Source organism: Oncorhynchus keta, chromosome 32 (assembly GCF_023373465.1).
Source record: "Oncorhynchus keta strain PuntledgeMale-10-30-2019 chromosome 32, Oket_V2, whole genome shotgun sequence".
Classification (NCBI taxonomy): Eukaryota; Metazoa; Chordata; class Actinopteri; order Salmoniformes; family Salmonidae; genus Oncorhynchus; species Oncorhynchus keta.
This window is the reverse complement of record NC_068452.1, coordinates 13075901-13103742: the sequence shown is the minus strand read 5'-3', so window position 1 is coordinate 13103742 and position 27842 is coordinate 13075901. Positions and strand designations below refer to the sequence as shown.

The 27842-nt window shown below is 41.4% G+C and overlaps 1 protein-coding gene across 4 annotated transcripts; it reads left to right on the top strand.

The window, feature by feature from the left end:
* The first annotated feature begins 83 nt into the window (after positions 1–83).
* Positions 84–27208, top strand: LOC118365109 (zinc finger protein 180-like). 4 transcript variants are annotated; one of them, XM_052490239.1, is made up of 2 exons: positions 84–862; positions 25798–26345. In XM_052490239.1, the coding sequence occupies exons 1-2, from the start codon at positions 538–540 to the stop codon at positions 25917–25919; spliced, it is 447 nt and encodes a 148-aa protein (XP_052346199.1). In that variant the 5' UTR covers positions 84–537; the 3' UTR covers positions 25920–26345. The 4 variants fall into 4 exon arrangements, with proteins under 4 accessions (XP_052346199.1, XP_035602955.1, XP_052346200.1 ...); XM_035747062.2 differs by lacking the exon at positions 25798–26345 and adding an exon at positions 26354–27208 and having other exon boundaries at positions 87–862; XM_052490240.1 differs by lacking the exon at positions 25798–26345 and adding an exon at positions 13204–13443 and having other exon boundaries at positions 111–862.
* Positions 27209–27842: the final 634 nt, after the last annotated feature.

Sequence of the window (27842 nt, the reverse complement as noted above, 5' to 3'; positions counted from 1 at the left end):
ATGTATTGTTACACCATGTAGGAGCAGTATAGACCTATATTACAGTAGCTAGCTACTTATTTAGTATGACTTAATGAAACTGCCTTACATGTGCTGTAGTAAACATTTTTTATTCGCACTAATCAATCAACACTTTCCTGTCTTTGTATGTGTCAATATAATAGTATTATTTAATTTAATTAATTGAAAATAATCTTATGATCCTCAACTGCGTTTCCCCTCCAGTCAGCAGACGGTGATGTGCGTCTTTCAGGCGATGCTGCCAGCGTGACGTATAATCTAGTGGACGGTTCTTCAGAAACAGCTCGTCAACTACCTCGGTAGCTTGCTAGCCAACATAGCCGAAAGATTCAAGCTATTTATACGCTTTCGGTGTATATTAGGTACTGTGTTGTACACACACTTCTGTCGTATCTACTTGTTAACCTATTTAATAGAATATTACGTTATTTTGTATTAGTCAGCTATAGTAGCTGGCTGGTTAAGTTAGCACTAGCCTAGTCGCTAATGATAGCTAGCTAGCTAACATCCCCGAACATGAGCTCCCTAAACTTCTCCCCTCCTGTTAAAGAAGAGGAGGTCTGGTGGACGCAGAAAGAAGCTCTGGGGCTGAACATTGTCGTGAAAGAGGAGAAGGAAGAAGAGGATGTCACAGTAAAAAAAGAAGTGGTGGGCGAGGCTGTTACTGTGAATAAAAAGGAGAACGACGTTACAGTGAAAGAAGAGGAAGACGTGTTCAGAGTGAAAGAGGAGGAGGATGTTACTGTGAAGGAAGAGGATGCTGTTTTTGGAGTGAAAGAGGAAGGAGAGATTACTGTCACATTGAAAGATGAAGAGGAGGAGATATATCTGATTAACACCAGTAAGTACCGCCTTAAATTTGTTTTTAACTTTGGAGTTGGCTCGTCAGTACCTCTTCAACGGAGGGCCCCAGGATGATGACTGATATGCCTAGAATCAGACAACGTAGAGAACAAGCTACCCCTTGTTTTCTCTGTTCCGTTTCCAAAAAGTGACTTGTTAACATATATATTTGAGAAGGGTCTAATAGAAATTACATAGTGGTGGGTCTAATAGAACAGGAGAGAAATTACATAGTGGTGGGTCTAATAGAACAGGAGAGAAATTACATAGTGGTGGGTCCAATATTACAGGAGAGAAATTGCATAGTGGTGGGTCTAATAGAACAGGAGAGAAATTACATAGTGGTGTGTCCAATACGGAAGTAAATGAAACTAAATTTGCCCAAATGAGGAATCGGGGATAATTTGCTTCTTTAAAAAAAAATTGCTATGTATGGTTTCAAATCACAAGCTTGTAGGCTTATGTCTATTTGGGCAGTGCGTGTGGCAATAGGCTTCGCTGATTATTGAGTTGCGGCTGTCAGTGAAAAGCATCTCAAATATGTGTGAAGATAATGTCTCTTGAATATTATTAAAAATGTTGAGACAAGAAGAAGGGGAGGGTTGTGTGGTGAAGTTATATGCGAGTCTCTCTTCAGAATATCCTTTGCTGGCTTCCACCAAGTCTTGCTCCTTCATTGTTTCATTGTGTGAATTGATTGAGTTTATTTGATCAATTCCCCATTACAAATGTCACCAGTAGTAAATGTACCGTTACTTCCTGTAATTTGGTTACATTCATTTCTGTTAATGCATGTATTAATTACAGTCATTTACCGTTGTCATTCTCGGGGGGAAACATTGTCTGTTCAAAACCTGCTACACTTGTGAGAAACCAGTTTTGGTTTATTTCAGAACCACCATTTACAAGATTTGTCCATTTTTTTCTTTGTCTTTTTGTTTGTAGTTCTCCATGTGTGCAATGAGCATGTCTGGTTTCTCTGTCCTGATAATGTTGAGGGAGCGCCCACCTGAGTATAGAAGTACTTGGCCTGCTGTGCTAAAATGTAGGACAGTGTTGTTGTTTTTTTTTTTACATCAACCAGATGCATATGAACTACTATATCATGTCTGCATTATAAATAGTCTATCACTAGTTAACTGAAATGCTTACCACTCTTGGCTTTTGGCAAAGGACCAACACAGTCCACCAGAACCCTGCTGAAAGGTTTGTCAATAGCAGGAATAGGCTGCAAAGGTGCAACTGGGTCAGCTTGGTTTGGTTTGGTTTACCTGTCCTCTGGCAATCTAACTTCATTAAACTCTACTTCTGCATGTATCTCAGCAAAAAGAGGAGAGAGGGAAACATCTTCACTCTGTTCATCAATCTGCTGCTTCCTAGAAACAACTTTACTCTTTTCATCACTCTTCTGCTTTCTAGAAACATCTTTAATCTGTTCAGCAATCAGCTGCTTCCTAGACATCCAAGTGTCAACTGTAGGGATCCTCTCTTCATTCAGAGGTTCTAAAAACTCTCACCTTTGGGGTTTTCGAAGGAGTGGTAAACTCAGGAGGTTTACCTAAATCAGGATCACCCATAAACGTCTCGGACAGATTGACCATGGTGGGATCGCTGACATCCTCAACACTAGACTTGCTCCCGGCCAATTTCTTAGACCGAGCATTTGTAACGGCACATGCTGGGAATACTGTAGGGTACTTTTCTGATAAACCATCAGGTTCCTCAATTCTGGGTTCTTTACAAACGACAGGATTTGGCACAACCTTCCCTCCAGCCAAATAATTTTCCAATTTGAACGAGACTCCCTTCACCAGTAGGCTAAGCCTCACTCCAACGACAACGGAATGAGAAATGTTTTAAGGTTATACCATGGACCATTTTGAACGAACAAAAAAAATGCAAATTATTTTATGTCAAAAATGTATTAGGCCATACTGCTGTAACCCATAGTAACAAATTGGATAATATTCACAATATGGAACAACAGTAACCATAGTAACTAGAGGTCGACTGATTATGATTTTTCAATACCGAAACCGATTATTGGCGGGCCAAAAAAAGCCGATACGATTAATTGGCCGTTTTTATTATTTTTTGCATGTTTTATTTAATTTATTTGTAATAATGACAATTGCAACAATACTGAATTAATGCTTATTTTAACTTAATATAATACATAAATCAAATCAATTTAGCCTCAAATAAATAATGAAACGGGTTCAATTTCATTTAAATAATGCAAAAACAAAGTGTTGGAGAAAAGTAAAAGTGCAATATGTGCCATGTAAGAAAGCTAACGTTTAAGTTTCTTGCTCAGAACATGAGAACATGTGAAAGCTGGTGGTTCCTTTTAACCTCTTGTCGCACAGATCCATTACATTTAAGTCATTTAGCAGACGCTCTTATCCAGAGCGACTTACAAATTGGTGCATTCACCTTATGACATCCAGTGGAACAGCCACTTTACAATAGTGCATCTAAATCTTTTAAGGGGGGTGAGAAGGATTACTGTATCCTATCCTAGGTATTCCTTAAAGAGGTGGGGTTTCAGGTGTCTCAGGAAAGGTGGTGATTGACTCCGCTGTCCTGGCGTCGTGAGGGAGTTTGTTCCACCATTGGGGGGCCAGAGCAGCGAACAGTTTTGACTGGGCTGAGCGGGAACTGTACTTCCTCAGTGGTAGGGAGGCGAGCAGGCCAGAGGTGGATGAACGCAGTGCCCTTGTTTGGGTGTAGGGCCTGATCAGAGCCTGGAGGTACTGAGGTGCCGTTCCCCTCACAGCTCCGTAGGCAAGCACCATGGTCTTGTAGCGGATGCGAGCTTCAACTGGAAGCCAGTGGAGAGAGCGGAGGAGCGGGGTGACGTGAGAGAACTTGGGAAGGTTGAACACCAGACGGGCTGCAGCGTTCTGGATGAGTTGTAGGGGTTTAATGGCACAGGCAGGGAGCCCAGCCAACAGCGAGTTGCAGTAATCCAGACGGGAGATGACAAGTGCCTGGATTAGGACCTGCGCCGCTTCCTGTGTGAGGCAGGGTCGTACTCTGCGGATGTTGTAGAGCATGAACCTACAGGAACGGGCCACCGCCTTGATGTTAGTTGAGAACGAGAGGGTGTTGTCCAGGATCACGCCAAGGTTCTTAGCGCTCTGGGAGGAGGACACAATGGAGTTGTCAACCGTGATGGCGAGATCATGGAACGGGCAGTCCTTCCCCAGGAGGAAGAGCAGCTCCGTCTTGCCGAGGTTCAGCTTGAGGTGGTGATCCGTCATCCACACTGATATGTCTTCCAGACATGCAGAGATGCGATTCGCCACCTGGTCATCAGAAGGGGGAAAGGAGAAGATTAATTGTGTGTCGTCTGCATAGCAATGATAGGAGAGACCATGTGAGGTTATGACAGAGCCAAGTGACTTGGTGTATAGCGAGAATAGGAGAGGGCCTAGAACAGAGCCCTGGGGGACACCAGTGGTGAGAGCGCGTGGTGAGGAGACAGATTCTCGCCACGCCACCTGGTAGGAGCGACCTGTCAGGTAGGACGCAATCCAAGCGTGGGCCGCGCCGGAGATGCCCAACTCGGAGAGGGTGGAGAGGAGGATCTGATGGTTCACAGTATCGAAGGCAGCCGATAGGTCTAGAAGGATGAGAGCAGAGGAGAGAGAGTTAGCTTTAGCAGTGCGGAGCGCCTCCGTGATACAGAGAAGAGCAGTCTCAGTTGAATGACTAGTCTTGAAACCTGACTGATTTGGATCAAGAAGGTCATTCTGAGAGAGATAGCGGTAGAGCTGGCCAAGGACGGCACGCTCAAGAGTTTTGGAGAGAAAAGAGAGAAGGGATACTGGTCTGTAGTTGTTGACATCGGAGGGATCGAGTGTAGGTTTTTTCAGAAGGGGTGCAACTCTCGCTCTCTTGAAGACGGAAGGGACGTAGCCAGCGGTCAGGGATGAGTTGATGAGCGAGGTGAGGTAAGGGAGAAGGTCTCCGGAAATGGTCTGGAGAAGAGGGGATAGGGTCGAGCGGGCAGGTTGTTGGGCGGCCGGCCGTCACAAGACGCGAGATTTCATCTGGAGAGAGAGGGGAGAAAGAGGTCAGAGCACAGGGTAGGGCAGTGTGAGCAGAACCAGCGGTGTCGTTTGACTTAGCAAACGAGGATCGGATGTCGTCGACCTTCTTTTCAAAATGGTTGACGAAGTCATCTGCAGAGAGGGAGGAGGGGGGAGGAGGATTCAGGAGGGAGGAGAAGGTGGCAAAGAGCTTCCTAGGGTTAGAGGCAGATGCTTGGAATTTAGAGTGGTAGAAAGTGGCTTTAGCAGCAGAGACAGAGGAGGAAAATGTAGAGAGGAGGGAGTGAAAGGATGCCAGGTCCGCAGGGAGGCGAGTTTTCCTCCATTTCCGCTCGGCTGCCCGGAGCCCTGTTCTGTGAGCTCGCAATGAGTCGTCGAGCCACGGAGCGGGAGGGGAGGACCGAGCCGGCCTGGAGGATAGGGGACATAGAGAGTCAAAGGATGCAGAAAGGGAGGAGAGGGGGATTGAGGAGGCAGAATCAGGAGATAGGTTGGAGAAGGTTTGAGCAGAGGGAAGAGATGATAGGATGGAAGAGAGAGCGAAGGTTGGGACGGCGCGATACCATCCGAGTAGGGGCAGTGTGGGAAGTGTTGGATGAGAGCGAGAGGGAAAAGGATACAAGGTAGTGGTCGGAGACTTGGAGGGGAATCCCTTTAGCGGGATCATTTTCATCGACATCCTGTGAATTGCAGAGCGCCAAATTCAAATGAAATTACTAAAAATATTTAATTTTCATGAAATCACAAGTGCAATACACCAAAACACCACTTAACATGTTGTTAATCCAGGCGGCGTGTCAGATTTCAAAAAGGCTTTACGTTGAAAGCAAACCATGCGATTATTTGAGGACAGCTCTCAGCAGACAAAACATTCCAAACAGCCAGCAGCAAAGTAGATCAGAAAAAGCAATAAAATGAATCGCTTAACTTTGATGATCTTTGTATGTTTGCACACACGAGACTCCCAGTTACACATTAAATGTTTTTTGTTCGATGAAGGTTTTTGGATATAAAGAGAATCTTTATTTGGTTGGCGCGTTTTGCTCAGTAATCCACAGGCTCGTGCGGTCACGACGGGCAGACGAAAATTCCAAATAGTATCCGGAAAGTTCGTAGAAACATGTGAAACGTTTTTATAATCAACCCTCAGGCCTGTTCAATAGAAGAGAGAAAGAAAAGGTCTCGCTCCCGGCGCACACGCATGCACAAATCTGAGGACATCTGGCTATCCACTGATGCTATGTGATCATTCTCGCTCATTTTTCAGAATAAAAGCCTGAAACTGTGTCTAAAGACGGTTCACACCTTGTGGAAGCCATAGGGAAAGAAATCTGGTTGATATCCCTTTAAATGGAGGATAGGCTTGCAATGGAAAAGAGTAGTTTCAGAAAAACAGCACTTCCTGAGTGGATTTTCCTCAGGGTTTCGCCTGCAATATCTGTTATTTTATACTCACAGACAATATTTTGACAGTTTGAGACTTTAGAGTGTTTTCTATCCTAATCTGCCAATTATATGCATATTCTAGCTTCTGGGCCTGAGAAATAGGCAGTTTACTTTAGGCACGTTTGGCACGTTTTTCATCCAAACATCAAAATACTGCCCCCTAGCCTAAAGAGGTTCCTTTTAACATGAGTCTTCAATATTCCCATGTAAGACGTTTTAGGTTGTAGTTATTATAGGAATTGTAGGACTATTTCTCTCTATACGATTTGTATTTCATATACCTTTGACTATTGGATGTTCTTATAGGCACTTTGGTATTGCCAGTGTAACAGTATAGCTTCCGTCCCTATCCTTGCCCCTACCTGGGCTCGAACCAGGAACACATCGACAGCAGCCACCCTCGAAGCAGCGTTACCCATCACTCCACAAAATCCGCGGCACTTGCAGAGCAAAGTTTCAGAGCGAGTGATGTTTGAAACACTATTAGCGTGCACCCCACTAACTAGCTAGCCATTTCACATCGGTTACACCAGCCTAATCTCGGGAGTTGACAGGCTTGAAGTCATAAACAGCTCAATGCTTGAAGTTGCTGGCGAGTTGCTTGCGAAACGCACAAAAGTGCTGTTTGAATGAATGCTTACGAGCCTGCTGGTGCCTACCACCGCTCAGTCAGACTGCTCTATCAAATCATAGACTTAATTATAATAAACACACAGAAATACGAGCCTTTGGTCATTAATATGGTAAAATCCGGAAACTATCACGTTTATTCTTTCAGTGAAATACGGAACCGTTCCGTATTTTATCTAACGGGTGGCATCCCTAATTCTAAATATTCCTGTTACATTGCACAACCTTCAATGTTATGTCATAATTACGTAAAATTCTGGCAAATTAGTTCGCAATGAGACAGGCTGCCGAAACTGCATATACCCTGACTCTGCGTGCAAAGAACATTTCACCTGGTTAATATTACCTGCTAACCTGGAATTATTTTAGCTAAATATGCAGGTTTAAAAATATATACTTCTGTGTATTGATTTTAAGAAAAGCATTGAAGTTTATGGTTAGGTACACGTTGGAGCAACGGCACGAAAAAGCAACAACTTTTTTTGCAAATGCGCACCGCATCCTGTTACTAGCCTGTTCAACCTCTTTCATGTCGTCTGAGATTCCCAGAGATTGGAAAGCAGCTGCGGTCATCCCCCTCTTCAAAGGGGGACACACTCTTGACCCAAACTGCTACAGACTTATATCTATCCTACCCTGCCTTTCTAAGGTCTTCGAAAGCCAAGTCAACAAACAGATTACCGACCATTTCAAATCCCACCATACCTTCTCCGCTATGCAATCTGGTTTCAGAGCTGGTCATGGGTGCACCTCAGCCACGCTCAAGGTCCTAAACAATATCTTAACCGCCATCGATAAGAAACAGCACTGTGCAGCCGTATTCACTGATCTGGCCAAGGCTTTCGACTCTGTCATTCACCACATCCTCTTTGGCAGACTCGACAGCCTTGGTTTCTCAAATGATTGCCTCGTCTGGTTCACCAACTACTTCTCTGATAGAGTTCAGTGTGTCAAATCGGAGGATCTGTTGTCCGGGCCTCTGGCAGTCTCTATGGGGGTGCCACAGGGTTAAATTCTGGACCGACTCTCTTCTCTGTATACATCAATGATGTCGCTCTTACTGCTGGTGAGTCTCTGATCCACCTCTACGCAGAAGACGCTGTCATGACGTTGGCCTGGGGGATAGGTTTATGACAGTCATAAATACCTCTTCCCCCATTTCCCTTCTTTAACCTACTGAGGTTACATTTAAAAAAAACCTTGGTTAACATAGAGATTCTGGGAACATCAGTATGTGGGGGGAAATTAACTATATTCTGGTAATCCGAACAGTTGAACATATGCGGTGGTACTTAATGAATATGATGTCATCTGAGACATTCTCACCAATGATAAGATGACAAACTCCACAGTGGAAAGTCTACACATAAGAGTTATCAGATTCACATGGAATTGTTGTTCAATTTAAATGTTTGAATATGAAATGATTTGTGATGGGATGAACTGTGATTTTAGCTTCTAAAATGTGAGATTTGGATTTCCATAAGATAGGGCTGCTCAATCAGTGGCCCTCCCCTGTGAAGGGACAAGGGCTATAAGACTTTTCAAACACACCCTCCTCTCCCTTACTATATAAAGCCCTTGACGACAACATAACTTCCTTTTCCGAGGATATGAGGACGACGATCCTATGTCAGAATGGTTCAGATAAAACTACAGAACGAAACCAACATCAGCATGAGCTTTGGTTGCGAATGATATGAACTGTGAACTCTTATTCACGACAGAAGTGATACCTACAAATAGGTATCTGGTATCTAGGTGTCTGGTTAGACTGTAAACTCTCCTTCCAGACTCACATCAAACATCTCCAATCCAAAGTTACATCTAGAATGAACTTCCTATTTCGCAACAAAGCATCCTTAACTCATGCTGCCAAACATACCCTTGTAAAACTGACCATCCTATCAATCCTCAACTTCAGCAATGTCATTTACAAAATAGCCTCCAATACCCTACTCAATAAATTAGATGCAGTCTTTCACAGTGCCATCCGTTTTTTTTTCACCAAAGCCCCATATACTACCCACCACTGCGACCTGTACACTCTCGTTGGCTGGCCCTCGCTTCATACTCAACGCCAAACCCACTGGCTCCAGGTAATCTACAAGACCCTGCTAGTTAAAGTCCCCCCTTATCTCAGCTCGCTGGTCACCATAGCAGCACCCACCTGTAGCACGTGCTCCAGCAGGTATATCTCTCTGGTCACTCCCAAAACCAATTCTTCCTTTGGCCACCTCTCCTTCCAGTTCTCTGCTGCCAATGACTGGAACGAACTACAAACATCTCTGAAACTGGAAACACTTATCTCCCTCACTAGCTTTAAGTACCAGCTGTCAGAGCAGCTCACAGATTACTGCACCTGTACATAGCCCATCTATAATTTAGCCCAAACAACTACCTCTCCCCCTACTGTATTTATTTATTTATTTTGCTCCCCATTATTTCTATCTATCAGTATAGCTCATAGAGTTTCAAACGTCACTCCCTCTGAGCCTTCTAGTAGTTGTTCCCCTTGCACTGCATAGGTAACGCTGCTTCGAGGGTGGCTGTTGTCGTTGTGTTGCTGGTTCGAGCCCAGGGAGGAGCGAGGAGAGGGACGGAAGCTATACTGTTACACTGGCAATACTAAAGTGCCTATAAGAACATCCAATACTCAAAGGAACCTCTTAGGCCGCCCCATCCCGCATGCGGGATCGTGACTACAGCCTCAAGCTCATTACCATAATGCAACATTAGCGATTTCTGAAAATTGCAAAATAAATGAAATAAATATGCCTGCCCTCAAGCTTATCCTTTTCTTAACAATCCTGTCGTCTCAGATTTTCAAAATATGCTTTAGAACCAGAGAAAATCAATAATTTGTGTAAGAGTGGTGATAGCTAGCTTAGCATTTAGCGTTAGCATTTAGCACGCAACATTCACAAAAACCAGCAAAGGGATCAAATAAAATAATTTACCTTTGAAGAACTTCAGATGTTTCAATGAGGAGACTCTCAGTTACATAGCAGATGTCCAGTTTTTCCTGAAAGATGCTTGTGTAGGACACAACGTTCCGTTTTGTTACTATGCATTTGGCTACGAAACTAACCGAAAATTCAGTCACCTAAACGTCGAACTTTTTCAGAATTAACTCCATAATATCGAATGAAACATGGAAAACGTTGTTTGAATCAATCCTCAAGGTGTTTTGTCATATATCTCTTCATTGAAATGCCAGTCCTAGAAGCGTGCATTCTTCTCTGATTCGGATGGAAAAATACTGGGACCTGACTTTTGCGCACCAATTTTCACGCAGACACCATGCGGGACACTTGGTAATTGTAGGCTCTTATGGCCAATCTTCCAATGATATGCCTACAAATACGTCACAATGCTGCAGACACCTGGGGGAAACGATAGGAAGTGTCCGTTCATTCCTGTCGCATTCACAGCCATATAAGGAGATCATGGAAAACGTGCCTTCAGAAATCCTGTTGATTTCCTGGTCACTCAAACATCTTGGTTTTGCCTGTAGATATTGTTCTATGGCACTCACAGTGAAAATCTTTGCAGTTCTGGAAACGTCAGAGTGTCTTCTTTCCAAAACTATCAATTCCAAGCATAGTCGAGCATCTTTTCGTGACAAAATATTGCGCTAAAAACGGGCACGTCCTTTTATCCAAAAATGAAATACTGCCCCTATAGGTCTAACAGGTTAATGAAATACAAATGGTATAGAAGGAAATAGTCCTATAATTCCTATAATAACTACAACCTAACACTTCTTACCTGGGAATATTGGAGACTCATGTTAAAAGGAACCACCAGCTTTCATATGTTGTCATGTTCTGAGCAAGGAACTGAAAGGTTAGCTTTCTTACATAGCACATATTGCACTTTTACTTTCTTCTCCAACACTTTGTTTTTGCATTGTTTAAACCAAATTGAAAATGTGTCATTATTTACTTGAGGCTAAATTGATTTTATTTATGTATTATATTAAGATAAAATTCGTTTTCATTCAGTATTGTAGAAATTGTCATTATTACAAAGAAAGAAATTGGCCGATTAATCGGTATCGGCTTTTTTGGTCCTCCAATAATCGGTATCAGTGTTGAAAAATCATAATTGGTCGACCTCTAGTAACACATTGGATAACATTCACAACATAGAACAACAGTAACCATAGTAACATTGTTTCCCCCAAAACATCCAAAGGAAGTTTATTCGGAAGTTTGTTCCTATATCTAAGATGTATAAAAATAACATGTGCATGTCTTTAACCCCTTATTTATGTCACAAAAGTCTTTCCACATTTTATGTTACAGCCTAATTGTACTATGGATTAAATAAATAGAAATCCTCATCAATCTACAGTCGTGGCCAAAAGTTTTGAGAATGACAAATATTAATTTCCACAAAGTTTGCTGCTTCAGTGTCTTTAGATATTTTTGTCAGATGTTACTATAGAATACTGAATAATAATTACAAGCATTTCATAAGTGTCAAAGGCTTTTGACAATTACATGACGTTGATGCAAAGAGTCAATATTTGCAGTGTTGACCCTTCTTTTTCAAGACCTCTACAATCCGCCCTGGCATGCTGTCAATTAACTTCTGGGCCACATCTGATGGCAGCCCATTCTTGCATAATCAATGCTTGGAGTTTGTCAGAATTTGTGGGTTTTTGTTTGTCCATCCTCCTCTTGAGGATTGACCACAAGTTCTCTATGGGATTAAGGTCTGGGGAGTTTCCTGGCCATGGACCCAAAATATCGATGTTTTGTTCGCCGAGCCACTTGGTTATCACTTTTGGCTTATGGCAAGGTGCTCCATCATGCTTGAAAAGGCATTGTTCATCACCAACCTGTTCCTGGAGGTTGGGAGAAGTTGCTCTCAGAGGATATGTTGGTACCATTCTTTATTCATGGCTGTGTTCTTAGGCAAAATTGTGAGTGAGCCCACTCCCTTGGCTGAGAAGCAACCCCACACATGAATGGTCTCAGGATGCTTTACGGTTGGCATGACACAGGACTGATGGTAGCGCTCACCTTGTCTTCTCCGGACAAGCTTTTTTCCTGATGCCCCAAACAATCGGAAAGGGGATTCATCAGAGAAAATGACTTTACCCCAGTCCTCAGCAGTCCAATCTCTGTACCTTTTGCAGTATATCAGTCTGTCCCTGATGTTTTTCCTGGAGAGAAGTGGCTTCTTTGCTGCCCTTCTTGACACCAGGCCATCCTCCAAAAGTCTTCGCCTCACTGTGCGTGTAGATGCACTCACACCTGCCTGCTGCCATTCCTGAGCAAGCTCTGTACTGGTGGTGCCCCGATCCCGCAGCTGAATCAACTTTAGGAGACGGTCCTGGTGCTGGCTGGACTTTCTTTGGCGCCCTGAAGCCTTCACAACAGTTGAACCGCTCTCCTTGAAGTTCTTGATGATCCGATAAATGGTTTATTTAGGTGCAATCTTACCGGCCACACTATCCTTGCCTGTGAAGCCCTTTTTGTGCAATGCAATGATGGCGGCACGTGTTTCCTCGCAGGTAACCATGGATTACAGAGGAAGAACAATGATTCCAAGCACCACCCTCCTTTTGAAGCTTCCAGTCTGTTATTCGAACTCAGTCAGCATGACAGAGTGATCTCCAGCCTTGTCCTCGTCAACACGCACACCTGTGTTAACGAGAGAAATCACTGACATGATGTCAGCTGGTCCTTTTGTGGCAGGGCTGAAACAAAGTGGAAATGTTTTTGGGGATTCAGTTTTCATTTAATTGCAATTCATCTGATCACTCTTCATAACATTCTGGAGTATATGCAAATTTCCATCATACAAATGGAGGCAGCAGACTGTGAAAATTCATATGTGTCATTCTCAACTTTTTGCCACAACTGTACACACAATACCTCATAATGAAAATGCTAAAGTAGGTTTGTAGAAAACATATCACATTTATTAAAAAGAAAAAACAGATACCTTATTTACATAAGTATTCAGACCGTTTGCTATGAGACTTGAAATTGAGCTCAGGTGCATACTGTTTCCATTGATCATCGTTGAGATGTTTCTACAACTTGTTTGGAGTCCACCTGTGGTAAATTAAATTGATTGGACATGATTTGGAAAGGCACACACCTGTCTATCTACCACAGCATTCTGAAGCGATACGCCATCCCACCTGGTTTGCGCTTAGTGGGACTATCATTTTTTTTTTCAACAGGACAATGACCCCACACACCTCCGGGCTGTGTAAGGGCTATTTGACCAAAAAGGAGAGTGATGGAGTGCTGCATTAGATGACCCGGCCTCCACAATCACCCGACCTCAACCCAATTGAAATGGTTTGGACCGCAGAGTGAAGGAAAAGCAGCCAACAAGTGCTCAGCATATGGTGAAGCTGTTTGAGACACTGCCAAGAGTGTGCAAAGCTGTCATCAAGGCAAAGGGTGGCTACTTTGAATAATCTAAAATATATTTTGATTTGTTTAACACTTTTTTTGGTTACTACATGATTCCCTGTGTGTTATTTCATAGTTTTGATGTCTTCACTATTATTCTACAATGTAGAAAATAGTAAAAATAAAGAAAAACCCATGAATGACTAGGTGTCCAAACTTTTGACTGGTACGGTGTGTCTCATGAATGTTTTTACATTCAGTTACATGAAGTCACTTTCTTAACACTTCTTCCATAGTCAAACATGTAAGGAAAGCTTTTTTTAATCAAAAGGGATGCTGTCAAAAATATATTGAATTCAAATGGATTTACCCAGCCTACAATGCACTACAGCCACTCTGTGATGACCAGTTCTGCTCTTTTATTGAGGGATCTAGTCTAGATTAAACCTCATAGGGGATTGGGAAGCTCCTGACACCTACTGGAACTCGACAGAATTCCTGGCCTGGCTCTACAACGACAGTCCTGTCAAGGACTTTGTGGTGGTTTCATTCAGGTCTCTGTTTAACGAGATACGCTGTCTTTGGCAGGAGAGAGACCAGACTCTCACTCTGACAGCGGGAAGATTCCTTCAGGGGAACCAGACCCAGAGACGCCCAAACCTAAAACTGCATGAGAGGACACACACAGGAGAAAAGCCAGTCCAATGTTCCCATTGTGAAAAAAGTTTTACTCAGACAGGGCATCTAAAAGAGCGTGAGAGAATGCACACAGGAGAAAAGCCTTACCACTGCTCCCAGTGCAAAAATACGTTTACCTTGTTAGGGAGCCTGAAGGAGCATGAGAGAATGCACAAAGGAGAAACATTTTCTATGTTCCCAGTGTGGAAAGAGTATTATCTGGTTAAGGAGCCTGAAGGAGCAATAGAAGACACACTAAAAAAGTCCTACCCCTGCTCTCTCTCTGTGTAGAAGGACATTTTTCCAGTCAGAGAACCTGAAATCACATGAGAGAATAAAGGCGCTGTCTTATCTCTGACTTATTTTTGATTGAGAATTTGTGTTTTTGTTTATGCCACATGAAATCATATTGTTTATGATTATACCTGTCTATTTAAGGTCCCACAGTTAACAATGCATGTCAGAGCAAATACCAAGCAATGAGGTCAAAGAAATTGTCCGTGGAGCTCAGAGACAGGATTGTGTCGAGGCACAGATCTGGGGAAGGGTACCAAAAATGTCTGTAGCATTGGAGGTCGCCAAGAACAGAATAGCCACCATCATTCTTTAATGGAAGTAGTTTGGAACCACCAAGACTCTTCCTACAGCTGGCCGCCTGGCCAAACTGAGCAAATGGGGGAGAAGGGCCTTCGTCATAGAGGTGACCAAGAACCCAATGGTCACTCTGATAGAGCTCCTCTGTGGAGATGGTTGTCCTTCTGGAAGGTTCTTCCATCTCTGCAGCACTCCACCAATCAGGCCTTTTATGTATCAATGATTAAAACCTCTTAAGGATTACACCCCTTTTTTCAAAAACCTGTTTTTGGTTTGTCATTATGGGGTATTGTGTGTCATTTGATGAGGAGGGAAAACATTTAAATTTTAGAATAAGGCTATAACGTAACAAAATGTGGAAAAGGTGAAGGGTTCTGAATACTTTCCGAATACACTGTATACCGCTGGCAGAGTTTTCTACTGCTGGCTGAGGTTTCTACCGCTGGTAGTTTTGTACACAGTCACGTGATACGTGGTATAGAAAAATCTAATTTTAGGAGAGTACATGGGAGGCACTATACTGTCTCTGCAGGTGTCTCTATGGTCAAAACCACTGAAACAGGAGCCCCTCCACCCTCTGGTGGGATGGATCATGTCTACAGAGAAACCTAGATTCAAATACTTCGATTTTTTTGTGTATTGGGTATATGATGTGAAATTGTTAGATATTAATTTTTAGATATTACTGCACTGTCGGAGCTGGGGAAATAAGCATTTCTTTACCCCCTCAAAAACATCTGCTAAACACATGTACGTGATTTGATTTTGATTTGAAATAAACGGGCCCATTTATCAAAGGTGCTTTTGCCTGGGGTCAAAATGACTCCAAAGGATTTGAAGTCCATTTTGATACAAAAACACCAAACCATGATTTAGATTCAATAAGAACCAGTTGATTGACAAAGTCATGAAAAATTGGAAGAATCGAATGAACCACATTTTGGCTATGATAAAAGAAAATGATCCATGTTAGAAGTATGGTTCAATGAAAATATGTAGTGGGTGTAAAATTTGTTTTAAATTATCACTCATTACAAATGACTCAATCAAGACATGCTTCTCTTTGAATGACTTAATATAATCAACTTTTATGAAATAAATGAAAAATAAACTTTTTGTTCTTCAACTGTGTTGCCCACTCCAGTCAGCAGATGGCGATGTGCTTCTTTTAGGTTCAGGTGCCAGTGTGACGTATAATCTAGTGGACGGGAAGCTCCTTCAACAACAACAGCTAGTCAGACACCTCGGTAGCTTTCTAGCAAACATAGCTACAACATTCACGCTCTTTACACTGTTTTGGTTTATATTAGACGCTTTGTATTAAACACACTTCTGTCGTATGTACTTGTTGGCCCATTTAATGATATATTTACATTTGTCAGCTAGCTGGTTCTCTAAGTTAACTTAGAACTAGGCTAGTCGCTAATGCTAGCTAGCTAACATCCCCGACCATGAGTTCACTAAGCCACTCTCCGCCTGCTAAAGAAGAGGAGGTCTGCTGGGCGGAGAAAGAAGCTCTTGCTAAAGAAGAGGGGGTCTGCTGGGCGGAGAAAGAAGTTCTTGTGAAAGAGGAGGAGGAAGAGAAGGATGTTTCAATACAAAAACAAGTAGAGAGTGAGGCTGTTACCGTGAAAGAAGAGAAAGACGTTTCTGTCAAAGAAGAAGAAGATGCGTTCAGAGTGAAAGAGGAGGAGGATGTTACATTAATAGAAGAGGATGCCATTTTTGGAGTGAAAGAGGGGGAGATGACTGTCACATTGGAGGAAGAAGAGGAGGTTGTAGATCTGTTTAACACCAGTAAGTAAGTACCTTCTCTGCAGTCATTGAACCAATATGCAGTAAAGGGATTCTACACTTTATTGTTGTTCTGTAGGAATGGCTGAAGCTACACTGTGACTGTGTAGAACATAAAAGGGGGGACCATCACCAAAACGTTAACAATTGATCAAATGCATCCAATGACAATGTCTGAAATACTGTAGTCCTCTATCTCCTATAAGACTACATATTGGGCTAAGCTAAAAGGGGTAATCAGCAGTTGTTACATCCATTTTGGGACTTTACCTTAATGATATGTACCCATCTGTTTCTTGAAGAATTCCATATACAGTGGGGGTGCAAAAAAGTATTTAGTCAGCCACCAATTGTGCTCCCACTTAAAAGGATGAGAGGCCTGTAATTTTCATGATAGGTACACATCAACTATGACAGACAAAATGAAAAAAAAAAATCCAGAAAATCACATTGTAGGATTTTTAATTAATTTATTTGCAAATTATGGTGGAAAATAAGTGTTTGTTCACCTACAAACAAGCAAGATTTCTGTCTCGCACAGACCTGTAACTTCTTCTTTAAGAGGCTCCTCTGTCCTCCACTCGTTACCAGTATTAATGGCACCTGTTTGAACTTGTTATCAGTATAAAAGACACCTGTCCACAACCTCAAACAGTCACACTCCAAACTCCACTATGGCCAAGACCAAAGAGCTGTCAAAGGACACCAGAAACAAAATTGTAGACCTGCACCAGGCTGGGAAGACTGAATCTGCAATAGGTAAGCAGCTTGGTTTGAAGAAATCAACTGTGGGAGCAATTATTAGGAAATGGAAGACATACAAGACCACTGATAATCTCCCTCGATCTGGGGCTCCACGCAATATCTCATCCCGTGGGGTCAAAATGATCACAAGAACGGTGAGCAAAAATCCCAGAACCACACGGGGGGACCTAGTGAATGACCTGCAGAGAGCTGGGACCAAAGTAACAAAGCCTACCATCAGTAACACACTACGCCGCCAGGGACTCAAATCCTGCAGTGCCAGATGTACTGGCTTAAGCAGGGGGACACATGTCCAGGCCCGTCTGAAGTTTGCTAGAGAGCATTTGGATGATCCAGAAGAAGATTGGGAGAATGTCAAATGGTCAGATGAAACCAAAATATAACTTTTTGGTAAAAACTCAACTCGTCGTGTTTGGAGAACAAAGATTGCTGAGTTGCATCCAAAGAACACCACACCTACTGTGAAGCATGAGGGTTGGAAACATTATGCTTTGGGGCTGTTTTTCTGCAAAGGGACCAGGAAGACTGATCCGGGTAAAGGAAAGGATGAATGGGGCCATGTATCGTGAGATTTTGAGTGAAGATGAAATGTGGCTGGGTCTTTCAGCATGACAATGATCCCAAACACACCGCCCGGGCAACGAAGGAGTGGCTTCGTAAGAAGCATTTCAAGGTCCTGGAGTGGCGTAGCCAGTCTCCAGATCTAAACCCCATAGAAAATATTTGGAGGGAGTTGAAAGTCTGTGTTGCCCAGCAACAGTCCCAAAACATCACTGCTCTAGAGGAGATCTGCATGGAGGAATGGGCCAAAATACCAGCAACAGTGTGTGTGAACCTTGTGAAGACTTACAGAAAACGTTTGACCTCTGTCATTGCCAACAAAGGGTATATAACAAAGTATTGAGAAACTTTTGTTATTGACCAAATACTTATTTTCCACCATAATTTGCAAATACATTCATAAAAATTCATACAATGTGATTTTTATGGATTTTTTTTCTCATTTTGTCTGTCATAGTTGAAGTGTACTTATGATGAAAATAACAGGCCTCTCATCTTTTTAAGTGGGAAAACTTTCACAATTGGTGGCTGACTAAATACTTTTTTGCCCCACTGTATATCTCACTGGTCATCCCCAAAGCCAACACCTCCTTTGTCCTCCTTTCCTTACAGTTCTCTGCTGCCAATGTCTGGAACGAATTGCAAAAATCACTGAAGTTGGAGACTTATATCTCCCTCACTAACTTTAAGCATCAGCTATCTGAGCAGCTTACTGATCGCTGCAGCTGTACACAGCCCATCTGTCAATAGCCCATCCAACTACCTACCCCATGTTTTTATTTACTTTTTCTACTTGCACATCATCATCTGCACATCTATCTCTCCAGTGTTAATTTGCTAAATTGTAATTACTTCCCTACTATGGCTTATTTATTGCCTTACCTCCATACTCCATTTGCACACACTGTATATAGATTTTTCTATTGTGTTATTGATTGTTCATTTGTTTATCCCACGTGTAACTCTGTGTTGTTTTTGTCACACTGCTTTGCTTTATCTTGGCCAGGTCACAGTTGTAAATGAGAACTTGTTCTCAACTGGCCTACCTGGTTAAATAAGGGTGAATATAAATAAAATAAACAAATATCGTAACTTTATTGACAACACCCAAATGGATACTGTCATTAACGCGGTTCTTCAATAATTACACATAATTCTTAATACGTTAACTATTTTGTTAGTCACATGTTCAACTATCATCAGCTGATCCAATAAATCATTTTCTGAATGACAGTCAAATGACAAACATCACGACATGCAACAACAACAAAAGTGCTTCTTCATTCATTACTCTGGTAAAGACAGCTATGCCATGCTCCATGTTGGATCCAACATCCCTTCTTTGGTCATAATGTGTACAGAACTGTTCCTTGATGGATAGGCTATTATACAACACACAGAGCTATTTTCCTATATTTGTTGTTAGGTGAAGTTATGGGCCAATTTGGCAAACTGTGTTCAAACCCTCATTGTCAGGCTGATGAAAAAGCCAAAGAGCATTTTACTGGTTGAAGTTTTTTGTTTTTTAACATTATATTACAAAGCCTTACAATTATAATCCAAAGGTTTGTTTGCGTTCACATTGATGACTAAAACAAACATTATATTAAGCAGGACATTCAAACTTTGCAAACACAGAATGGGCCTATATTGGAGACCAAAAGTCAACAACATGAATAACTTATTTCTAGTCTACAATCTTAGATGTTACTACTAATGTGAAAACAAGACAAAATATGACTATTCTTGCTCATTTTAAGACAAATGTCAAATAATCAGTACATTCATTAGACAATTCATTAGTCAATTGTTGTACAACATCATGTCTACGCTATTGTACAACATCATGTCTACGCTATTGGCATGACCTTTTACAGTGGATTTCTGCTGTTGTGGGCCTTTAACCATCTGTCTGACTTTGTTGTTCACACAGGAGAGAGACGGGACTACCATGGGCCCTCTGGGGAGCCTCAACAACCTCATTATGCTGACAAGGCAGAGAAGAGTCTCTCCACATTAGAACACCTCAAGAAACACCTGGAGAGATCCACAGGGAAGAGATCTCACCGCTGCTTTGACTGTGGGAAGAGTTACTCAAGATCAAGTTCACTAAAGGTACACCAGAGAATTCACACAAGTGATAAATCTCACTGCTGCTCTCACTGTGGGAAGAGTTTTACTCGGTCATCCAGCTTGATATCACACCAGAGAACACACACAGGAGAGAAACCTTATAGCTGTGCTCAATGTTTGAAGAGTTTTGTATCATCTGGTGGCCTGACAGCACACCAGAGAACACACACAGGAGAGAGACCTTTTAGCTGTAATCAATGTGGGAAGAGTTTTACTCAGCTAAGCAGCCTGGTATACCACCAGAGAACACACACAGGAGAGAAACCTTATAGCTGTGCTCAATGTGGGAAGAGTTTTACTACCTCTAGCAAGCGGACAAGACACCAAAGAACACACACAGGTGAGAAACCTTATAGCTGTAACCAATGTGGGAAGAGTTTTGCTTCATCTAGAGTTCTGACTGTACACAAGAGAACACACACAGGAGAGAAATATTTTAGCTGTAATCAATGTGGGAAGAGTTTTGTTTCATCTGGCAGCCTGACAGCACACCAGAGAACACATACAGGAGAGAAACCTTATAGCTGTGCTCAATGTGGGAAGAGTTTTACTAAGTCTAGCAATCTGACACGACACCAGAGAACACACACAGGAGAGAAACCTTGTAGCTGTAATCAATGTGGGAAGAGATACTCTGATAAAAGATATCTGATTAATCATCAGAAAATACATGAATGAGCTGTTTCATGATATCAATGAATTAATGTCACAATGTAGAATGTTTTAACATTGTAGTAGGATTATTTTAATAATGTCACAATGTTGAAACCATAATGTTTGCTCCCTGTTCAATTGATTTCAGCATGCTATGAATATTAGCCTTTTAACAAAAATAGTTGTTATGCTGTTTACTATGTTGGTGTCCAACTTGAATAAAAATGCAACACTATAAAATGTAGCGATCTGTTTTCTACAAATTGTCTTCTAACCAGGGATGTACACATTATTCCCAGATTCCGTGTGGTTTTTGAGCTGTTAGTTTTAACAGGACGTTCAATCTCATCTCCCTCCTCTCGCACAATTGATTTCAACATGATATCGTTGAGTGATGAAAATAAGTGTAACGTTCCTTTGTTTAGCGACCCCTACATTTAAATGCATCTCTCCAAAATGTAGCTGACTGTCTTCTGCAGGTGAAAGATATCTCCCATTTCAATGTGTTCTTTTAGTTGTGTTCGTTTCCACATCACGTACAACCTGATTTCCCCCCTAATCGATATCAGTGATTTATTGCTACTTGTCAAAACAACAGCGTTTCTGGTGCTTGTGCAGTTTATAAGGAGCTTGTTATAAAATACAAGTAATATGATTATTGTGGCAGATGTTTGTGTAAATAGCACATTTTATGTTTAGGCTTTCAATTTGTCCCAAACTGTTTCTGAATATTGGTTATTGATTTGGACACGTTAAAACTGTGTTTTGACATTGGGGCTCCACCAAGCAAAATGTCATTGAAACTCTGCCCAACGTTAATATTTGTTTGGTTGTTGTTTAAAATGTGTATTTTCGGGTCATTTTTTAAATTACTTTAAAACAACGCAATTTCAACGTACTTTCAGTAGCCGAGTGGTTAGAGCGTTGGACTAGTAACCGAAAGGATCGAATCCCCGAGCTGACAAGGTAAAAATATGTTGTTCTGCCCCTAAACAGGGCAGTTAACCCGCTGTTCCTGAGCCGTCAATGTCGATAATAATTTGTTCTTAATTAACTGACTTGCCTAGTTAAATAAAGGTTAAATAAAAAGTGGACGAGAGTTCTAGAAGCAAGTGAGTTTTCACATTCTATAAAGAAAATGTGAAAAAAATAATACTATTGTATATTAATATTTAGAAATACCCGTTTTTAATTGTTGACAGCCAGTAGACGCCATGTTTGTATTGGTGAAGGTGAAGCATTGTAGTTGTTTATCATGTGAAATGGAAGTTGTTTTCTGTTGGTGGTGAGCAACCTCGTCCATCAAAAATGTAGGATATATTTGTTGTAGAGGTCGACCGATTAATCGGAATGGCCGATTAATTAGGGCCGATTTCAAATTTCCATAACAATCGGAAATCAAATCTTTTTGTCAGATTTAAAAAAATATATAAATGTTGTTTTTTATACCTTAATTTAACTAGGCAAGTCAGTTAAGAACACATTCTTATTTTCAATGACGACCTAGGAACGGTGGGTTAACTGCCTCGTTCAGGGGTAGAACGACAGATTTTCACCTTGTCAGCTCGGGGGAGACAATCTTGCATCCTTACAGTTAACTAGTCCAACGCAATAACGACCTGCCTCTCTCTCGTTGCGCTCCATAAGGAGACTGCCTGTTACGCAAATGCAGTAAGCCGCTAGCTAGCATTAAACTTATCTTATAAAAAACAATCAATCATAATCACTAGTTAACTACACATGGTTGATGATATTACTAGATATCTAAGTATCTGACTGAGTGGTGGTAGGCAGAAGCAGGCACGTAAACATTCATTCAAACAGCACTTTCGTGCATTTTGCCAGCGGCTCTTCGTTGTGCGTGAAGCATTGCGCTGTTTATGACTTCAAGCCTATCAACTCCCGAGATGAGGCTGGTGTAACCGAAGTGAAATGAATAGCTAGTTAGCGTGCGCAAATAGCGTTTCAAACGTCACTCGCTCTGAGCCTTGGGGTGGTTGTTTCCCTTGCTCTGCATGGGTAACGCTGCTTCGGTGGTGGCTGTTGTCGTTGTGTTGCTGGTTCGAGCCCAGGGAGGGTCGAGGAGAGGGACGGAAGCTTTACTGTTACACTGTCAATACTAAAGTGCCTATAAGAACATCCAATAGTCAAAGGTTAATGAAATACAAATGATATAGAGGGAAATAGTGCTATAATTCCTATAATAATTACAACCTAAAACTTCTTACCTGGGAATATTGAAGACTCATGTTGAAAGGAACCTCCAGCTTTCATATGTTCTGAGCAAGGAACTTAAACGTTAGCTTTTTTACGTGGCGTTCATACAGTATTGATGTAATTGTCATTATTACAAATAAATAAATAAAAAATCGTCCGATTAATCGGTCGCGGCTTTTTGGTCCTCCAATAATCGGTATCGGCGTTGAAATATCATAATCGGTCGACCTCTGATTTGTTGTCTTAAAGGGGAAGGTGTTACGGGCTTTGATTTTTCCATTTATGTTTTGAGGTTGGACTTTAGGACACACTGATTGGCGTCACCTCGTTAGTCAGTATGTGTTACACTTGAGCTGGCTTGTCCATCTCGTTAGTGGGAAGGTGTTTCACCTGAGCTGGTCCAGGTTCTATTTAAGAATGTCAGGCCCAGTGCTCCAGTTGTCTTGATAGATGTGGAGAGTCAACACCTTTTAGTTGCTCCACCTTTTTGGTTTACTTCCTGTCTTTAAGTTTGGTGTGGGTTTTTCTTTTGTTTGCCTCTTCTTGGGCAGATTTAGTGGGTCTCATGGTGAGTGTCTTTTAGGTCCCAGTTGTTGTTACTAGTCAATTTTCAGTGGACACCCTCAGTGTCTTTCAGAACCCCTCCTAAAAAACAAGCTTATATTTTGGGTTGGATATTGCATCCGATTAATATTTTAATCAATGGAATTTCCATAGGGTGCTCATTATTCTTCTGTTTGTTGTGTACGAAATATTTTTTTTTCCTGTGAAGCCATTGTGTTGCATCCATGTCTGAAATGTGCTGTATAAATAAAGCGTGATTTGATTTCAACAACAAAATGTTATTTTTTTTATTTCACCTTCATTTAACCAGGTCGGCCATTTGAGAACAAGTTCTCATTTACAACTGCGACCTGGCCAAGATAAAGCAAAGCAGTGCGACAAAACAACAGTTACACATGGAATAAACAAAAGTACCGTCAATAACACAACAGAAAAATATATATACAGTGTGTGTAAATGGAGTAAAGCGGTAAGGCAATAAATAGGCCATAGTGGTGAAATAATTACAATTTAGCAATTAAACACTGGAGTGATAGATGTGCAAGGAGAGATACTGGGGTTCAAAGGAGCAAAAATAAATAACAATACGGGGATGAGGTAGATGGGTGTGGCTATTTACAGATGGGCAATGATCAGTAAGTAAGCTGCTTAAAGTTAGTGATGGAGATATATATATGAACCCAATGACTGACCAATCGAAAGACTCTTGGTCCCTCTGAGTATGAAAATCAGTATCAATCCCATGTCAAAGGATAAACCAGATCAATCCCACTTTTCCAGCCTGCTAAAGGCATGGTGGAGTGGTAAACACAGCCCACAGCTCTGCTTATGTCATGTTCTGTGGCCTTGCTGTTCCATTTCTTGACTGCCCCTGCAACACAGAAATAAACACATTCAGTCATATTATATAAAACACTCAAAGTAATGGATATGGAGCGTCTATGGCCTCAGTTACATCCGATCACTCCAAACTGCATTAGGTTCAGATCTACCAGGATTGGCCTTGGACACTGAATGTGAATGAGTAGGGAAAAGTACATTTTACACAAATTAACTTCATAATGTCAAAGAACAAATGTGTGTCTGAGGGGAAATTAACGTTCATACAGCCAGAAGGGTGAGAAATTACACCAATATCAGTGGACAATTTGCACTAATGTAAATAAACATAGATGATGGAACATATTACCTTTTGCTGACGCAATTAACTGCCAAGGGGACATAAGTATTTACCATCTAAACCATGTGACCTCTCACCTCTGGCTGTAGAAGTGTTCTTCCTAACCAGTCCCTCAACGCAGTGGATTATGGTCATTGTAGTTAATTACAATGTTTTATGCGCTAAACTATGTAGAATATTGGCCTGTTGGAAACTACAACTCCCTACTACATCACACATTTCAGTCTAGATCTGATTTATCTCTAGAGAAACTACACCTCCCTACAACATCACACAGTTCAGGCTGGGTCTGATTTATCTCTGTGCAATGTTGTGAGGGAAAATCTATGTTAAAGACTTAGTAGAAGTCGCGATCTGATTACCTACAAGTACAAACAGTTAGGTTTTAAATTTACAAAATTAAAATGACAAATTTACATTTGAAATGTTTTCTTTACTCAAGTATTACAATTGTTTTTTTTAGGGGTGTAGGGTGGAAGCTGTCTCCGCGTAAGAAAGCATCTGCTTCCTGTATAGGTCTGTGCTAAAGCCACCCCCTCCCTCTTAATAAAATGTCCAGATAACTTGTTTCATGCGCATCAAAGGTGAGGGTGAATTTCAGATGTTTACTGCTTGTATTGATGAAGGAGTGGAATCGATGAAGTTCCTCTGCTGTCCCCTGGAATAGAAGGAACTCATCATCAATGAAGACTTTTTCAGAGCCTGATGAGGTGCTAGAATGGATTGTTAGGGCTGACAATCACGTTCTTCTCTAACAACCCCACATACAGATTGTAGTTTAAAAAATAGCATCTAATTATGCCAATCTGTATGTGGGGTTGCGCTCAGGCGGGTCCCCGCCTCTTGGCGCTTATGTTGATAGATGTAACTTGCTTGTGAAGAACATTCAGGCTCTCATGCTCCATACCGTTATCTAACAAAAGACAGCTTGTTCTCGCAACACCACGCTCTGAATGTCTTGTCTGTGTTTCTTTTACACCTGCTATAAAAAAAGAGACAGAATAATGCACAATGGTCAATGCTATCTGGAATCCTTCGGACATCCCTACCCTAAACCCTAACCGTAGCCATTTTAAAAGTCAACTTCAATGGGCTAGGAATGTCCCAAGGATGTATCTCTACCTGAAAATACATGATCTAATTGATAGATAGTTGGCATTCAGCAGTCATAGAGCCTTATTTCCTTTAATGAACTACTAAAATAATGACTTTGTCAGACAGCATAGACAGCAGCTCTACACTTTATTGAGTGACTGATCCTTCCATCCCTCCTCAGCCTTCCTCTCCTCTGAAGACCCAGTGAGGGTGGAGCTCAGTCAGAGAGCTGTTGAGGGACTGGTTAGGAAGAACACTTCTCCAGCCAGAGAGGTGAGAGGTCACACATGGTTTAGATGGTAAATATTTATGTCCCCTTAGCGGTTCATCACGTCTGCAAAATGGAATATGTTCCATCATCTATGTTTATTTACATTAGTACAAATTGTCCACTGATGTGGGCGTAGTTTCTCACCCCTATCAGCTGTATGAAAGTTAATTTCCCCTCAGGCACACACATTTGTTCTTTGTTATTATGAAGGTCATTTTTGTCTGTTCCCCCCCCCCACTAATTCACCCCATCTCTTTACATTGCTTATGCATATTCGGTGGCCTGACTGCGTCCAGACTATGTCAAATGCCCATCTTGGTAGATCTGAACCTAATGCAGCTTGGAGTGATCAGATGGCAGAAGTCACATTTAAGTGCCATGTGTCACTGAGACCATAGATGCTCCATATCCATTACTTTGAGTGTTGTATATAATATGACCAAATGTGTTTCTTTCTGTGTTGCAGGGGCAGTCAAGAAATGGAATGACAAGGCCACAGAACATGACATAAGCAGAGCTGTGGGAGACCACCTCAAGCCCGGTGGTGGTTACCACGACTTCAGCAGGCTTGAAAAGTGGTATTGATACTGTTTTTCATACTAAGATGGACCAAGAGTCTGTTGATTGGTCAGTCACTGGGTTCATTTGTTGAAATCAAATCTAGCTTAATTTATACAGCTATTTTCAGACATGGATGCAACACAATGGCTTCACAGGAAAAATAAATAAATAGAAAAAATAAATATTTAGTACACAACAGAAGACTAACAGCTGAAAGACTAATGAGCACTAAGGAAATGCCATTGATTCAAATAATAATTGGATGCAATATTCAACCCAAAATACAAGCTTGTTTTTTAGGAGGGGCTCTGAAAGACACTATGGGGGTGCCCACTGAAAGTTGACAAGTGACAACAACTGGGACATAAAAGACACCCACCATGAGACCCACTAAATCTGCCCAAGAAGAGGCAAACAAAAGAAAAAACCCACACCAAACTTAAAGACAGGAAGCAAACCAAAAAGGTAGAGCAACTAAAGGTGTTGACTCTCCACATCTATCAAGACTACTGGAGCACTGGGCCAGACACTCTTAAATAGAACCTGGACCAGCTCAGGTGAAACACCTTCCCACTAATGAGATGGACAAGCCAGCACAGGTATTTTGGGTTGGATATTGCATCCAATTATTATTTTAATCAATGGCATTTCCTTAGAGTGCATACTGACTAACGAGGTGGCACCAATCAGTACGTGCTGACGAGCTAACGTCCAACCTCAAAACATAAATGGAAAAACCAAAACCTGTAACACCTTCCCTCTTAAGACAACAAATATATTGTATATTTTTGTTGGACAAGTGTGCTTACCACCAACAGAAAACAACTTCCATTTCACATTATAATCAACTACAATGCTTCACCTTCTAAATTATAAACATGGTGTCTCCTGGCTCTCAATAATTAAAAACAAGAAAAAAAACATTTATTACCCACTAGAAAACTCTCATCTTCCTAAAACTCACCAGCTTCTAGAACTCTCATCCCCTTGGAAGGAGCCCAAACAAAACTCATCTCCAATATGGAAAAACATGCAGTCAAAATAAATTGTAATCCTGATATTATAAAAGCAAGGTAACAATGTCAATGAAATTGTACCCAAAAATTGTCAGTTGGCTGCATAAATAATTATGATTACTGAATGTTACATGAATTGTAAATATGAAATATCAAAACCAAATGTACACCCCTTTGTTAATATGTATTGGCAATAATTATCATAATGGTGAGGCATGGAATAATAAACCATGTATATTTTGTCAGGCTGGATGTTTGAAATATGAGGTGATTTGAGTCATGCTTCTTCAGTAGTGGAATAAATACAATTGGGATTTGAATGTTGTAAAGAAATACTGGAGTGATGTAGGATTGTTAATAAAATTGATAACAGATTTA